General features: G+C 41.4%; 1 protein-coding gene across 2 annotated transcripts in view; it reads right to left on the bottom strand.

Annotated features, from left to right (window-relative positions):
* The window catches only part of DNAJC6 (DnaJ heat shock protein family (Hsp40) member C6), a 127,531-nt gene extending 111,345 nt beyond the window's left edge, over positions 1-16,186 (bottom strand). The window contains exon 1 of one of the 2 annotated variants that reach the window (XM_037024386.2): positions 15,751-16,186. In XM_037024386.2, the coding sequence (XP_036880281.1) occupies positions 15,751-15,865 (115 nt within the window). In that variant the 5' untranslated portion in view covers positions 15,866-16,186. Of the gene's footprint in view, positions 1-6,699; positions 6,886-15,750 lie in introns of those variants that run through there. The other variant, XM_037024388.2, reaches the window with a different exon arrangement.
* Between the last annotated feature and the right edge of the window lie 1,821 nt (positions 16,187-18,007).

Genomic DNA, 18,007 nt, shown 5'->3' with positions numbered 1-18,007 from the left:
TGATTTTAATAGATAATTTGGCAAAACATGAAAAATATTTCCACAATTGGGTAATGCACCTATCACTAGGTAACTCTTCAGTTTTATGTCACATCTGAGTAGAGCAAATTATTGCCCTGACCTAATTCCCAGCACTGCCCTAATGTGTGTTGGAGAAGGAAGGAGGAGCGCTAGTTCATAAGTGCTCAAAAAATAGGAGATGAAAAAGTGAATGAACTGAACTTGCATCGCAGAGTCTGAGGACTTGGGTAGTGAGATGAAGTTCATGGTACAACCAGCACTATACATAACCCTGCATCCTAGAAAGGATGTTGGATAAAGAAATACCTACTCAGCTACAGTAAAAGGTTTGAATCAAGTTTTCTAAAACTTTTTGTAACTCAATCATTCAAATTACTGTTTTTTTAACTGAAGTATAGTTGACATACAATATTATATTCATTTCAGGTGTACAACACAATGATGTGACAGTTATATACAAAATGTTCACCATGATAAGCATAGTTACCTTCTGTCACCACACAAAGTTATTACAATATTATTGACTATATTCCCTATGGTGTACTTTATATCCCATGACTTATTTATTTTATAACTGGAAGTGTGTACCTCTTAATTTCCTTCACCTATTTCACCCGTGCTGCCACTTTCTTACCTTCTGAAAAATTTATTTTGTAAACGTTATAATCATTTGAATTTGGGAGGTGAGAGTTGACAATTCCAAATCATAAAATCACAAAAGTGTTAAACATTTGAATGAAGGACCAAACTCAGGAAGGTGAAAAAGTCTTTTAGTATACATATTCACTAGAACAAAACAGCACAAATGTGTAACCCTTCAGAGAAAATATAGGAAAAGAAGATACAGACAAGCTTTTAATGAGCAGAAACAGTAACTAGATATCAACTGCATAAATTTTATTACACATACATGATGTTTAAAATGTCACTGATACTTGTTTGTTTGCTCTGCTGTTTTTACTTTTAAATATAGTTCACGTTTTTAAAAAAATAATCATGGTCTGGTTCAACTTTCAGCTATAACTTCCAGAGTGGAATGTAGCAGACAACAGTTCTGCGGAGGGCAATTAAGAAAAGCCAGATGAAATCCATAAAGATCTGTCTGAAGTAATAGGAGGGCTATTAATCAGACAGGATTTGAGGACCCAGATCTTGGAGAGATAGGAGGCTCACAGAGGTAAGCCCAACTTTCTGAAAGTCAATCTTCCCTCTTGGGTATTTGCTGATTCTTGGCATGGGGTAAGAAGGTGAAAAGCCAGGCAGAGATAAGCTGCTAAGAGGTAGAGACAAATATACAACTTTAGATACTCCTATGGGGCTTGAGAAACCAAAGTGGAATTCAGGATTAAAAAGGCACATCCTAGAGGAGCTCAGAGAAATGAGCCTGACAGGAGCTCTCTCCTTGAAGTACTGCTAACTGAACTGACAGGCAAGGGATTCAGAAGCCAAGGAGAAAGGAGATGAAAAGCAGGATGAACTTTTTCTGCAGAGTAGAGCTTTTGGTGGACTCACAGTACTAAGACAAAAACCGGAATTTAAAACCTGCTAAGGGAAACATCTCAAATTCTCAATCTCGGAGTATTGCTGGGAGCCTAGGATTGCGGAAACCCAGAGGTAGGTCAAATCTTGTACGTCTGCAAAACAGACTTAACTAGACAGAATGCTTGATTGGAATGAGGTGACCTTCTTTCCACTGTGGTTAAAGAATAGGGTAAGTACTCTCATTAGGGAGACAACATCATCCAGAGCTTCTTCATACACAATGTTGGACATTTAATAAAAAATTTCCATACATTTGAAGTAAGAGGACCAAGTAGAAAAACAGAAAATAAAAACAGACTCACAAGTGACCCATACATTGGAGTTATTAGACGTGGTCTTTAAAATGACTGCAATTAATATATTTGAGGAACTAGATGACAAAATGAAGAATATATTTTTAAATAATCTAGTAAAAATTATAAAACTGAAAAATACAAAATGAAGTTAAGAAATTAACAGATTGTATACTAATAAATTAGACACAGCAAAGAGAGCTAGCTAGAGCTAAGAGCAAAAAATAATCACACTGAAAAAGGGAAGTATAGGGTAAGAGTACAGATAATAAAGCAAGGAATACAGAGAACAGGGTAAAACTTCTAACATAAAAGCAATTAAAATCCCAAAGAGAGAGGAGAGAATAGAGCATAAATACATGAAAAGATAATGGCAGAAAATTAGAATTACATCATCAAGCTACACAGACTCAAAAGGGCTGAAAAACTCCAAAGCAGGATAAAGACAAAGAAAAATCACACTTAGAAAAACTGCAGAAAATCAAATATTTAAAGAAAACTCTTAAAAGTAGCCAAAGAAGAATGATACAATATCAAATAGCAACAATAAGACTGACAGCAAATTTTCCAAGAAAGGATGAAAGCCAGAGACAGTGGAATGACATCTTTAAAGTGCTGGGAGTGGGGAGGACTGGGGAGAGGTGGGATCTGCCTTCCCAGAATGCTCTACATCCAATGAAAATACCTTCAAAAACAAAGACAAAACTAATTCATTTCCAGACAGAAAAATTTAGACTATTCTTTTACAACAGATAGCCACTAGAAGAAATACAAAAGGATTTTTTTTTAATGCAGAAGGAAAAGATCCCAGAGGAAATACAGAGAAATTCAGAAAGTAATGAAAAGCAATGGATAGAATAAGTATGTGAATAAATACAAATACAAATTAATTGTAAAAAACAATGAAATTGCTTCATGGAGGTTTAAATATATGTATAATTTAAATGATTGTAATACTGACACAAGATACAGCAGGTTGGGGAGGGGGCATTGAGAAGGGAAGCAAAATTGAAAAGAGAACTATTTGCCCTTAACTCTTGTAGAAGAAAAATTTCCACCCAACTTTTCAAATTCTCCACTCCTATTCTTTTCATATCTTGGCTTCAAAGACATTGTTGCATAAAATACTCAGGGAACTTACTAAATAAGAGAAAAATATGAAGCTGAACTTAAAGAGTTAAAATGCCCATTTTCCAAATAACCACAATCCAGAAAATTAGTCAAAAGCAATCATTTCCCTTTTTATAAATAACTTAAATCAAATAACAAATGATATTGAAAATTTCATTAAAAACTTTGCAATTTTATCATGGTACTTATTCTCAAGCCCTTCTCTACCATGTGAATGGTTTTGGAGGTAAAATTACCTGGGTTTGAATCCTAGATCTGCCACTTACTACCTATATGTCCAAGTACAAAATTCATAATCCATTTCTTTATATGTAAAATACCCCCTACCTTGTAGTGTTGTGACAATATATAAAGCACCTCACAGAGAGCTTTTCACATACTAGTTGTTCATTAAATAGGAGCTATGGGTATTATTATAATTAGCTGTCATGTTTGCCAAAACCTACTTATTAACTCATTCAACTATTTTCTTCTTAGTTGCCTCATACATAATTTTTTTTTTCTGGCTTGCAAAACATTTTGAGACATGCTGGGTAAATGTTATGTAATGCCTTTTGTATTTAAAAGCCTCATTGGACTGTCTTAAGATATACCAAAAAGAAGAAAAAGAAAGAGAGGCATTTATTAAACCACAACTCAACATTTCCTGAATAGTTATCATATGACAGTTTATAAAAATTCAGTTTCTACCTAACAATACCCTGATGATTTATTTACCCCTGTCAACCTCTTTAAATTTTACTTGGTTCTTGGTTTTAGTCTTTGCAAGGAGAGTTGGCTTCTGAACAAGTCACAACATTTTAGCAGTTTTTCTATGGTGCTTTTCAGTACAAAGACTCTTAAGTTTTAGATATTTATATTTCATATTGAGGTCACTAACTGGTATTCTGAAACCTACAAATAGCTCTCATGGTCTGGTTACCATGATCACACCTTCTCCTCAACACACATACACACACACACACACACACACACACACACACACACACACACACACACACACCTCATACATTCAGCTGATGTCTGTCAATATACAGTCCATCTCCCAGTCCTGAAAAGATTCTTTGATCACTAAAGAAATTGAGGGACCTTAGATATACAATAATTCAGAACCTGTTTGGGGGTCCTAGAACTCTTTGAAAATCTGAGGATAACTACTGACATTCTCCTCATATATGTATACACACACACACACACACATACATATATATATATACACATACATATATACATATGTATATATAAACATACATATATACACATATAAACATATATAAACAAACAGGCAAATAAAACTGCATTTCATGGACTCCTGGAAAACCAATTAATAAGCTACAATGTATTTCAGTGCTTTTCAAACTCTTTTGACTGGGATTCACAGTAAGAAATACCTGACATCAATATAGCCCAAACTTTTATACATAAACAAACACAAAAATATAAAACAGAAGTTTTAGGAAACAATATGTACCCTTACTAGGTGAAATGGTTTCTGACATTTTCTACTCCATTTCATCTTTCTAAAATGTTGCTTGAGACTCAGTAAGCTGTTTCCTTACCACCCACAATCTGAAGAACAGTGATATAGTCTAACATTTCCCCACTTTAGAGATAAGGAAACAGATGCAAAGAAATAAATGGTCTTGTCCTAGGTCACTAGTAAGTTAGGCAAAACAAGCCCGAACCTAAATATCCATTGCCAACCAAAGACTCTTTCCAGAATAAAGTGAAACAAAAATTCTAAATACCAACTCACTTAAACAGAAGCTGGGGAATATGAAGTTTTAAATATGCTGATACACTGAGAAACTGAAAGTGTTTCAATTCCAAACAATGGTGAATATTATCCTCAACCTGAGTCTCCAGTTGGGGCAGTCTTAACCTTTTCTAAATTATGTCCATGGCCTAGCATGACATGGCATTTAAGCAAATTTTTTTCTTTCAGAAACCCTTTCTCTGGTCACTGAAAACAACACAGGAAAAGCCAACGTTCTACTTGAGCTCATATTTAATACTTTGATTACACATACACACGTTTTATTTGTCTATGAGAGGCTGGCTTACCAGTGGATAGGCCCTCTTTCCACTTACGATGCCCATTCATTGCTGCTTTCTTCTCAGCTAAGGCTGCTTCAAATTTAAACATCAAAACCACATAGATCAAAACGTGGATGTGAATGGCCCAGAATCTATATAAGATGTTACTATTACCAATACCAGCTACCCAGGCCCCTTTTAAAGCCTCAATTATACAAAGTGAGATTGCTTAAGGGTCTTCATTACAAACAGCTCGGTAGAGCAATACCAGTCCCCCCACTGGCATCAGGCTGCCTGGAATTTTGGGTTATTTTGTTTTGTTTTCTTAATATGGAATAAAACATCAATGCCCATCACAGTGAGAATCTCATAGGAATCCAGAGAGAACGGCAGGAAACGGGTCTGGAGAAGGCCAAGTCCCGCGGCCTTGAGCGTAGAAAGGCGACTTGTGTCGTGTGTGATCTCATGGATCACCCAAACCACCTAACTTGGACGTGAAGCAGGGTCTGGGGTCGTGTGCCACCTGCCCGGGCGCTGCGTGCCAGCCTCCACCAGCTCATCCCTGCCCAGATGCCCAAGGACAGAGTTCTAGGGCCTCCTTAAAGCAGAGAGCGCAGAAAGCTGAGGGTGGGGTGCAGACTGCTGCGCAGCAGCTCCGGGGTGAGAACAGTGAAGGCCCCCGGGGAAAGGGAGGGCCGGCAAACCCTAAAATTAACGCTCGGGAAGCCGGCGCTGGGCACCGCGGAGGGGAGATGGCGTCCTCTGCCTTTCCCCAGGAGCCCAGCCCTCTGCGCTGTCCGCGGGCACCAGGACCAGGCGCACGACTAACGCCGCAGGAAGGGCTCCGGGCTGAAAACAAGATCGCGGAGCACGTGGAGCCTCCTGAGACCTTGGGGTCTTTCGCTCCTCCCCTAACTGCGGCAGAAAATTTAAGGAGCCTCAGAATTCAAAACCCCAGCATCCTCCAGAATCCTTGTTGTTGAAATTAAAATTTGATTGGCTCATTTTAGTGAGCCCTGCCCTTTCTAAAATCTTCATTTAAGTCCGTTTCTCTCCTCCCCCCGTGCCTCAAAGGAACTGGGGGTGCGGGAGTGGGGTGTTAAAGTACCAGGGACCCAGAAGGTGGAGACTTGCAGAGCCAGGGGAGTTTGTATCCGAACATCTCTCTGGCAGATAAACGGTTCTGAAGGTCAGTGACAGCTCCCCACTGGGTACTCCTGAAAGTGTTAATGTACACTAAGGTATTCTCAGTCAACGTTTTTCTTGAGACCCTTAACTGTAACTGTCCAAAATATTTCAGATACTTCAATTCCAACATTGCATTGAAAACCTACATATTAACTATTGTGAACACTCCCAAACCAAACTATAAAAATCCTGGGAGCTATTATAAGGACATCTGTGGAATGGAAATTAGTGTTACTCGGCTAAGATTAAATGAAGAATGCAAAAATAGTGCTATATTTAGTAGCACAAAAATGGAAAACTGAATGACACAATGTTGGGAAACCAGAAGCCAGTCATTAAAAAGAAAAGTCATGTTTATTATATAACTAGAATTTTTAAATGATACACAGTAACTTTAGATCAGTCACTAATACAAACTAAACATGTCCACGGAGTGACATCTCATCCCTAGCATCTTTTAGCCGCCCCTCTGTAATCGACCCCTTACCTTTATTATCAGAATCTTTCATGCTTTTTCCTCCCTCTGCTGCAAATGAGCAGGAAAGTCCGGCTGAGTCTGCAACCCTGACTTTTGATTTGTCATTCACAGTCAGTGGTCTCAGGGTGAAGTCCCTCAGCGGAGGAGCACCCAGGCTCTGATAATTACATGCAAGTCAGTGTGCAGGGGTTATAATTTTGCTTATGCTGGAGCGGAAAGGATGGGGATGAACGGGGACGTAAACACAAATTCCAAAACGTGGCATGGAACTGGATCTGGAGCCTAGCCTTTCCTTCCCTTAGGTTAAGGAACTAATTTTTTAGCACCTCCTTATCTCTGGAGAAATTTGGTTCAAGTTAAAAAGGGAATGTCTGTGCCATGCCCCAAGCTTATTCTCAAATGGAAACTTTAGCTTTGGAGGGGGATTAAGACTCCTGTGTTTTGTTTCCTTTTACATATTCATTCATTCAACAAATACTTATTTTACCTCTCCATAAAAGACCGGACTCCGTGTTCAGTACTGGGGATACAACAGTAAAGGGGACCAGCCCTAGTTCCCAAGCTGCTCACGTGCTGTTAACAATACAGGGGCATAAAATGCAATACTATGACCTATGTCTGTTGCAGAGTTATAGTTATTTATCTCATTTCACCCAGGCGAAAGTTGATACTCAAGGCTTTATTGATTGGTTCTAACCCACCGGAATGGCTGAGCCAGATAACATTATAAAGAAGCCAGACCATGAGACCCCTCTTAAGGAAGGCAAGGAAGATTCAAGCAAATCTTTCAATTATCCAACTCAAGCTTATTTTCAGTCATTACATAGCTGAGATTCATTCCTTCATTCCTTTATTCATTTGTGCCAGGCACAATTCCAACTGTTTGGGAGTCAGTGGTGCAAAAAATAGATCAAGTGCCTGTTCTCATGGCTATTACATTTTGGTGGGAGGATTCAGACGGACAGTGAACAAACAAATATAAACATAATAAATGGCAATAAATGCCATGAAGAAAAATGAAGCATGGTAATGACATAACAGAGGAGTCATTTTGGGTAAGGTGTCCAGAGGAGGTAACGTTTGACTTATTTTATGGAAAAGGGGTCAGGGTCACCACAGTCTCTTGCAGACATCTTCACTCAGAAATTGTTTTTGAAGTTTTGAACCCTCACAACCTCCTCACTCTAAGTTCACTCACTGACGGGTTATTTTCATTCCCCATTGTAGAGCCGGATAAACTGATATCCAAAAAGATTAACCGACCCAATCCAGGGCCTCACTAAATTGAGAGAAGAACAATCAAAAGAGGTACACATACCTGATGCTCTCATCTCCAGAAATTACTGGGTTAAAAACAATGTTGACATGGGAAATTTGCTTGAGTAGGAGTGGAGATAAGAGGCTTAAAGACTAGGTCTACCATTATTAAATGAGTGGTATAGGGCAGGTCACTTAACCTCTCTGGCACGTTTCCTTATCTGTAAAGTGGGGCTAATCATACCTGCGCTGTGTATGTGCCCGGCTGTTCAGAAGATCAAAAAAGGAGAATAGATGTGGTACTTTGTAAACAAAGCACTATATAATATAAGGTATACTGTGATTACCACCATGTTTGGGCACATGTAAGAGAACTAATTGCTAGTGTTTGCCTGCTCATTACTGCAGCCCAAGAGTCAAATATAGCTCAAGTGTGAAAGCTTGTTGTGGCCCCTAGAGGTCCTGGAGTTGATGTCAAACTGCCACATTTTAAAGACTCCCTGAAAGTTTTGAGAAATTTTAGGTATTTGGTTTTTGTTCCCATATTTCTTTGGCAGAAAGAGGTTTGTTCCCATATTTCAATGGAGAAAATCTGCCTTTGTTGGCATTCCTCATTGACCAACAGATGAACTATGTTGCCCTGCAAACCACATCAAAGAAATGGGCATCTCTACCTCCCAGGACTAAGTCCAAGGCAGCCAAAATGTGCCCAGTTAGGAGCACATTTAGGGACAGAGAGGGTGAGAGAAAAAGTAGGTGGTGAGAAGCCATTATTCATGCATTGTCTGATATAATAAATGTTCACTATGCCAGGCACTGCTCTGAACACTGAAAATGACACAGCGCTGAATAAAGCATTCTGTCCTCAAGGAGCCTGTGGTCTCGGGGCAAAAGGTTTCCTCCACAAGGCATGATGATTTGCTGAATTAGGCAGAGGAATGTCAGGGCCTGGCTTTGAATTGTAGGGCAAAGTGGCTCTAAAGCAGGAGAGACTGGGTTCAAATACAGGCTCTGCTGTTTACTGGCCTCTAGAATAAGCTGGGACTCATTCCTGCACCTCTCTACATCTTTATTTCCTGATCTGTACAATGAAGATAATCATGGTACTTACTTCTTAGGGTTGGGTGAGGCTCAGAACTGTTAATACAAGTAAAGTACTTGTTACAAAGCCTGATACATAAAGTAAGGGCTCCATAAATGCTATATGACTAATGTTTTTCCCTTGTGACCTAGGTCAAGTTTACCCCTCAGTTTCCTTATGAAATGTAGAAAATAATAACTATCTTGTAGAGCTACTGTGAGAATTACATGTCAGGAAAAACATAAAGCACTCAGCATAAAAGAATAGCTCACCCCGTCCAGCCCTTTTTAATCAAGCATGCATCCCAGGTACAAAGCCTAAGGCTGGAAGGAGTGAGGTAGTGGGAGAAGGGTTACCATTTATATTAAAAAAGAAGCAATTTCAGGGTGGAGTGTGGTTATTTCTAGGGGTACCTACATTTTACCCAACACTATTTTGAAAAGTTTCAAACATACAAAAAGTTGGAAGAATCTCACAGTGAATATCTTCAAGTACATTTTGCTGAATATGCTTTATTACATATCTATTATCTTTCCCTTCGTCCTTAACTGATTCTTTTTCTTAAAAAATTAAGTTGAAAGAGGTTTGAAGTCCTCATCAAATGAAAAGAGCCTTTACATTCCCTCCTGTCATAATATTCATAGAAGCTCATCCCTCCTGGTGTTGTGCCCACTCCATGCAGTGCTAGGTGAACTCTCAGAAGCCTTGTCTTGCCCTACAGTAAACCTCAAGGCAACACCCAATTGTGGGACAAGAATAGACTCAAGCATTGGAACTTTCCAGAACAAGCAGTATCTCTGGCAAAATCCCTGCTTCAAATAAACTGGTACCAAGAGCCATTATAAACACCCATTAATGTAAATGATGCTCAATAACTGAGTGTTGGGAAAGCTTCAGGGAGGCTCCACTGGCCACCAAGTCCCTTCACAGCTCTGAACAGTCCTTGTCTTGTTAGATTCCATGTCTGAGTCACCAGACCAGTGAGTCATGCCCAGCAAGGGAGGCCATCTTGAGAGCAAAACCAAAAAGAATTTTCAAGAACAATGAGTGAGACCCTGAACTGAAAGAGAATAAGGCCTTTTATTGTCCTAGCAAAACAAAAACAAAAGAGAAAACACTCTGTTAATACTGTGGGTTCAGCTTCCCCACTGTAAATTTTACTCTGAAGAAAAGCTGAGCATAGAAAGATTTTACATTCCCTTGGAAATCTGATAGCAAAAGAGACATGGAGAATATCTTCCAATTAGGCAAATTTAATGACCTTTCAATGACTTGCTTGGACCCAGTTCTAGCCTAACCGGTCATTCCCTAAACATGCCGAGGTGGGGTGATGGAAGGGTGGCTTCAGCTGCACCACTACATTTGGTCTTCCTCCATCCAGCCAAGCCTCTGTACAGTTTGCTCAGAGCATCCAAGTGCCCATAAAAGAGATGAAATAGAAAAATTGCTGACTGGCAGGGAAAGGGTAGGGGTTTATGGTTAGGGTCACTGCCGAGGAGGGTAGCATAAGAAAAGCTGGGTAGGCTCCCATGAAGCCAAGCCACAGGCAAGGGGAAGAGAATTAACATATGGGGTATCTACTGTGTGCCAGGCAATCTTCTTCTAATCATCATCATACATTGGAGAACTTACTGTTTGCCTGGCATTGTCTTTAAAGCACGGACTTTCATAGCACACAGCCTGAGTTTGATCCTAGCTTATTGTTGTGCAACTTTGAAAACATTACTTAACCTTTCTGTGCTTCAGTTTTTTCATTTGTGAAATAGAAATTATAAAACAGGGTTATTATAAGAATTAAAAATATGCACAGGTTTAGGACAGTGGCTGGAGTGCACAGTAAGCAGTGCCTTTATGTGAACTCCTGCCATTTTTAAGATGAGAAAAATGAGGCAGAAAGAGGAGAGGTGATTTGCCAAAGGACACCTAGCTAAAAAGTAGCAGAGCCAGGGTACTTCCTGTCATTTACTTTGATGCCATCTTCCTTTTATGGAGAGCTTGGAAGCCCATGGGGGGTACCTAGGAAGTTCCTCATGTCACAAGCTAGCAAATCCAAGAGTTGAAATTTAAAACCCTCATTTGCTTACTTTAAAGCCTTGGCCCATCCATCCCACTAGCCCAGTGGTTCTCACACCTTAAAATATATCAGAATTAGAGGTTGTTAATTGTTAAACAGAGATTTCTGGGCCCCACTTCCAGAGTTTCTGATTTGGTAGCTTTGAGGTGGAGGACAAGAATTTGCATTTCTAACAAGTTACTGCAGATACTGATGCAGCTGGTCTGGAGCCCCCTCTTGGAGAACTGCTGTCCAGTCATGCACCCTGTATGCAGAAGAATTGCTGTGCAGTCATGCACCCTGTATGCAGAAGGTGGTAGGGGAAGGAATAGGCCTAAAGACTGTAGGGCGGTGAGGTTCTCCTACCCTGTTAACGTGTTGGTAACTTCACAGAGCCTAGCACATATGCCTTGTATTTACATAGTCCTTTCCTATTTGTGATCTCATTTGATCTTGCCAATCCCTAGGCAGTGATTGTTATTGCCATTTAATGTGATTTGTTTTTAGGGGCATATGGCCAGAAAGTGGCAGTGAGGGACTAAACCATGGATTACCCAACAAGTGTTCTATCCTCTTCTCCAAATATCTTGTCCTGAAGAGCACATCTGCTGACAGAGACTGACTCTAGGTCTAATCTGTGTCTTCCCAGGACACAGGAAAGGGCTCTTTGCCCCACTGGGGTTTGGGGGAAGTAATTTCTAGGGGAGAAAGTCAGGGCCAGTTGTCTACCACCATTTCAAGAGCTAGGAAAGTCTGTTACTCACAAAATACTTCCACCAACTATTCAGTCCCTTTTCTGTAACTTAACTTTGATACTTGACTAAAATATGGTTTCTCTGGAAAGGATGGAAGCATCTGGGGGGGTTCCCAATTCCTACTGGGAACAGCTTATTCATATTCTCATTCTTAACAGTTTGCATGGCTTGGTATTTTTTAAAGTTATCAGGACATATAAGCCAACAAATGTCCAGAATATTTAAGGAACTTCTATAAATGGGTAAGAAAAAGACAAACCACCAAGGAAAAAAAAAGGTTGGGAGGAGACATAAACAGGCCTTATTCACACATGGACAGTATTCATGTGAAAAGATCTTCAGCTTCATTATTCGTCAAGGAAATTCAATATAACATAACCATGCAGTACCATTTCATACCCAGCGAATTGGCAAGCACTAAAAAGTCTGACAATGCATAGTATTGCCAAGGAATTAAGGAATCAAGAAGCTCAGGTACTGTTAGTGGGAACTAAACTAACACAAATGTATGGAAAAAGCATATACCTTTTAATTCAGTAATTGTCACTCTAAGTATTTATCCTATACTTAAAGTCACAAGTGTTCAGACAGTAAATTTCAGATGCATTCTCTTTGGAGATATATATAGAGAGGGATATAGATAGATGATATAGATAGATAAAGATATAGATAAAGATATAGAGATAGAGAGAGAGAGAGAGACAGAGAGAGACAGAGACAGAGAGAGAGAGAGAGATCTCCCAGAGGATTCATTCATTACAAACAAATTTATTGAATGCCGGCTGTATTCAGGACACAGTGGTGGGCTGAAAAGATAGTAGGAGTCTCCATTTGCTATGCTACTTCTCACCTGCAGCTTCCTGGTGAAAAAATAAGAGTGGGAGAAAGAAAGATACTGTGCAGAAGACCTTCTGGTCAGTCCAGAAGCGATAGCTGCCCCCACAGAGCTTCTGTAGAGCCATGTTCTATTCTCACAGCTCATTGAGCTTTCCAGCCCCACAACTAACCATATTTGGGGTGTGGTCATATGATGGAAGATCTGGACTAATATTAATAAAAATAACAACTACTACCTTATGAGCCACTATGTACCAGGTACTTTCTATACATTAGCTCATGTAATCATCACAGTAATATTATGACATAGGGATTATCATCCCTATTTAACATATGATATATAGCTGAGTTTTAAAAGATTCAGCACCCTGCCCAAGATCACACAGCTTATTTATTACCTGTGCCACTTATTATTGGCAGATTCAAATCATAGTCTGTCTGGCACCAAAGCATGTGATTCTAGATGCCTAAAGTGATGTTGACACCATGAGAAATTCAGGCTACCTTAAAAAAAAATCCACCTTTAAATGTAAAATTGAGATATAGATTTCTTTCCTTGCATGATATTTATTAATTAATTCTTCCCTCCACAAGCATAGATTTTGGAACATGATTATTTTGTGCAGGGAGATGTGGCAGAAAAGATACTGTATGGGTAGTTAAGTCTGAGTCTGCCACTCACCAGTCATATGACCTCTGCAAGTTACTTTGTCTCTTGCTTTACATTCCTCATCTACACAACCGGGGCCATAAATACCATTTGCCCTCCCTGCTTTCCCCGTGTTGTAAAGATGTAAGCAAGATCTTGTAGTTAATTTATTCTGTAAACTGTAAAGTATCATATAACATAAGACATTGCAGTGGCCTTATTCCCAGGTTGTACGGGGGAAGAGGAAGTAGAGAAATATAGTGAGCAGCCAAGATGCTACCTAAGAAAAGAGAGCTGTGGGTGGCAAAGGACCCTGAGAAGCCATGGATGAATTCTAGGACAGGGACAAATAAGAAGAGAGGAAAGGAAATTACAGACATGGTCTTAAAAATTATAAAACTAGAAAACTTATTTCTCAATTTACTACAAACGAAATATCCATTTATTCTTTTGTAAACATTCCCACAACATCTGGAATAACACTATGCAGATAATTATCACTCAGGGAATACTTGTTGCAATTACCAATCTCTTCAACTACTCAGGCAAGCAAAAAAGGGGGTGGTCAGCCCTCAGACCTACCAAGTTTAACCAACAGTTCTTGATGCTAGTGGGGAAGGAATTTAACTAGTGCATTAACTAAATAACACATTCTTTGAAAGCCAGCAAGATGACAATGCTAAGCCGCAGAGTCTCCCTAGCCACCAACAATAGAAAAGCTTATTTCTAACACAATAAATAAATATTTGAAGGACAATTATTGCTAATTTTTGTCAGATTTACTTTTAGAATGCTTACTATGTGCCAGCACCTTATAAATTATTAATTCATTCATTTAATCCTCAAAGCAACCCTGGGTGAAGGTGGGGGTGGCGACTGTATCAATGACAGGGCCCTGGTGCAGTGTAGCTTCTGCCCTGAATCAGGTCGGCCATCTTAGAAATCAAGTTATGTCAACGTCTCAGAAGAATCCTCAGATGATATAAATAGATGAAAAGGACAAGATAGGACACACACACACTCTGAAGCAAACAGGTATCTACAAAGTACCAAGCCATGACTTGGTCTGGTGGGGGATTCAAAGACAGAGTGGATGAGAACCAACCCCCATGGAAACTAGAATACCAAATGAACAACAACAAAAGCCTATTGGTGACAAAATACTAAAAGAGAGGTTACAGGTGGCAGGAACCCCAGGAAAGGCTTCATGGAGGAGACAGCATTTGTGCTAGTCCTGATGGATAGGCAAGAATTGGCAAGGCTGAGGGACCGGCCTTTGCAGAGAGAGAGAAGGCGGTGAGCCCGCATGCAGATCATGTCATTTCCCTGCTTAGGACACTGTAGTAGCTTCCTAACTCAGAATAGAATCCAAAGCTCTCCTCCTGTCCTACCCAGACCTGAGCCAGGCCCTGCCTCCGTGGCTTTCCCATTGCAAAGCTCAGGCACCCTTGGAACCTTTCCAGCTGTTATTCCCTCTGGCAGAAGAGCCCTCCCCTGGCTCCATGCTGGAGTAACTCCTAATCAGTCTCCCGGTCTCAGTTTAAGTTCTTGCCTCAGAGAGGCCTTCCCTGTCCACACTTCGGGTAAGCCAGGGCCCCTCGCCTCTTCTCTCCCAGCAGACTCTGTCTCCCTGCCAAGCACACACAGCAGTCTATAATGGAGATTTTTAACTGTTTTCTGTGTATAATGTCTGTTTCCCCCTCTAACAGTGGTTCCAGGGGTTGAGGCCTTGCCTGTCTGGTTCACCTCAGGGGAACTGGATAAAAATTGTAGAATGAATGAACGGTGTGAGTTAGTGACTGAATAAATGCGAATTAAGGCCCTGGATGGAATGTTTTGGGTAAATAGTTTGTTGTGACTGGAGCTTAGGAGATAACGGAGTCAGCAGCGCAGGCAGGAAGGGAAGGGGAGGGTGGGTGCAGATGGGGAGGACCTTGAAAGCAGCCCTGGGTCCGGATTCACTCCCCCAAAGGGTGCTGCATTGCAGGAGCAGCCTCAGGTGTTGGGGGGACGCAAACCTGAGTAGACTGTGTCCCCGGGGCACCTTGAATTCCTTCTGTCCAGAGCCAAACAGACAGACAGGGACTTTTGCGGGAAATATACAAGCTGCAACCACCTGAGCCAACGGGAGGTGCTGAAGGGGCCGAGGGGCAGGGGAAAGCGAGGGGACTGTGCCGAGACCCGGGCCTGAGCTCCGCTGAGAGGCCCCAAGGGAGGTCGGGGACTGCTGGTGTCCCCGCGGCCGAGGGCCAGGGCGGAGGGTCGCCCGGCCTGGACGGCCGTCCAGGCCGCACCGCCCGCGGTACCCAGCGGCCGAGAACGCAGCCCTCGATGCCGCCTCCGGCTGCCGGAGCCGCCGCGGCCCCCGCGGTCAGAGGCCGGCGCCCGCCGCGCGCCGTAACAGGTCCCCGGCCGCGCCCACACTCACCCTGCGCCGCCTTGCGAGCCGAGCGCGTCCTCCACAGCCGCCGGGTCGCCTTCCACGGCCGCAGCGAAGAGAACAGCCTCCGGCTCTTCTTGCCGCCCTTCTCAGTTGCTCCCATCTGTGCGCCCGCGCCCCTCCCCGCCGCCCGCCGCCCGCCGCCGCCCGAGGGTCGCCTCCCGCTTCCCCGGCCGCCGCACGTCTGCAAGTGCCGGGCTGTCGCCGAGCAGACGCGGCCGCGGGGGAGGAGCCTGCGGCCGGGGGGGACCGGGGCTCACGCCCAGACCGCGGGGTGCCGCCCGGCGGAGGCGGCACGCTGCTGCCCCGCTCTAGTCCCGGAGGCTCGGCGTTGCCGGTGGCTGCTGTAGGCACCTTCATCAGGCCATGCCGACGAGGGCCCAGGTCCTGCTAGGCGTCATTAACACAGAAACCCCAAGGGAAGAGATGCGAGCTGGGCTTTATCCCCAAATCACCAGTGTACAAGCGCAGCTCCGAGAGGCTACGTAATCTGTCCAGAGAGCACCTAACTGCTAAATGTTGGCAATTCCCAAGTCCTGAGCTCTAACAGTATTTTTTCATACCTCAGTACTGCCTCAGAATGATCCCACAACATGTTAGATTTTAGGTCTGACATATTACTATTTTCCTCACGCAACAGATTATGAATGACTCGTGTTGTGGGTTTTTTTTAGAACTTTCTATGTCCAGACACTTTTAACATACATGACATCAAACCTCACAGCTCCCCAATGGGATGGTAAACATTTTCCCATTTTACAGATGAGAAAACTAAAATGGCAGAACTGACGTTGCCCCCGCCCCCATCACTTTGTCTCTGTGGTAGTTTTGCTTTAATTGGGAGTACCTGAGAGGAAGATCAAACCAAGATCTCTTAAGAGTTGCCTGGCTGCAATAATAATAATAGCCAGTATTTATGGAATGCTTTTCATGTGCCAGGTTTTATATATATTATCTTATTTAATCCTCCCAATGACGCTCATGGGAGGGAAATTATCAATGTCCACACTGAACAAATAGGGAAACCAAGAATCAGAGGGGTTGGGTTATGCATTTAAAACTTTAATAAAGTTTAGATGTTAAGTTGAATCATGAAATCATACAATACCTTCACCCACCAGGTGATCAAAATTAAAATCACCAGTGGAGGCAGATGAAAATCAGTGTCTGCAGACATGTTACTCTGAGAAAGACACATCATCTTTGTCATATTTCGGCCAAGAATGCACAACCTGAATCTAATCACATGAAAATCTAAGATAAACCCCAAAAAAGGACTGCACTATTAAAAGTGGGGATGAGGGGTGGGGAGAGGGTACTAATATTCTTAAAAGTGTCAATGTCATAAAAGACAAGAAAGACTGTGGAGATGTTCTAAGTTGAAGGAGGGGAGAGACATGGCAACTAAATCTATTACTTGACCCTAAGTCTGGACCAGGTGTTGAAGTTTTTTAACAGCTTTAAAGGACACTCCTGGGTCAATTTTCAAAAAAAAATGAAATGTGAATAGTAGGAATGTAAAATGACATGGCCACTCTGGATAAGAATTTAGCAGTTTTTTATAAAACTAAACACACTACTACTTTAAGCCCAACAATTGCACCCTCTGGTACTTATCCCAGAAAAAAATGAAAACTTATGATGTTCACACAAAAACATATACATGAATGTTCATAGCAGCTTTGTTTGTAATAGTCTCACAGTGGAAACAACCCAGATGTCCTTTAGTGGGTGAATGGTTAAACAACTGGTGGTACATCCATACTATGCAATACTACTGAGCAATACAAGTAACAAGCTATTGATACAGGCAACAAACTGTATGAATCTCCAGAGAATTATGTTGAGTAAGAAAAGCTAATCTGCAAAGGTTTCTTACTGTATTATTCCATATATATAACATTCTTGAAATGGCAAAATGATAGAGATAGAGGGCAGATAGTAACTGCCAAGAAGGAGGGAAATAAGTGTGGCTATAAAAGCACACTGTACCAGGAGAGATCCTGTGCTGATGGAGCTATTCTATATCTTGACTGTATCAATGTCAACATACTAGTGATATTAAACTATAGTTTTGCACAATGTTAGCATGATAAGGAAGTGTGTAAAAGAGTACATGGGATCTCTGTATTATTTTTAAAATAGCAAGTGAATTTATAATTACTTTTTTAAAAGAATTTTAATTTTTTTTTAAGTTACATATCTGCAGTTCCATATAGTTCACTCCAATATCTAAAATATGATT

The sequence above is a fragment of the Manis javanica genome, chromosome 4 (genome assembly GCF_040802235.1).
Source record: "Manis javanica isolate MJ-LG chromosome 4, MJ_LKY, whole genome shotgun sequence".
NCBI lineage: Eukaryota > Metazoa > Chordata > Mammalia > Pholidota > Manidae > Manis > Manis javanica.
The sequence above is the reverse complement of the archived record's forward strand: the minus strand, read 5'-3'. Positions and strand labels throughout refer to the sequence as shown.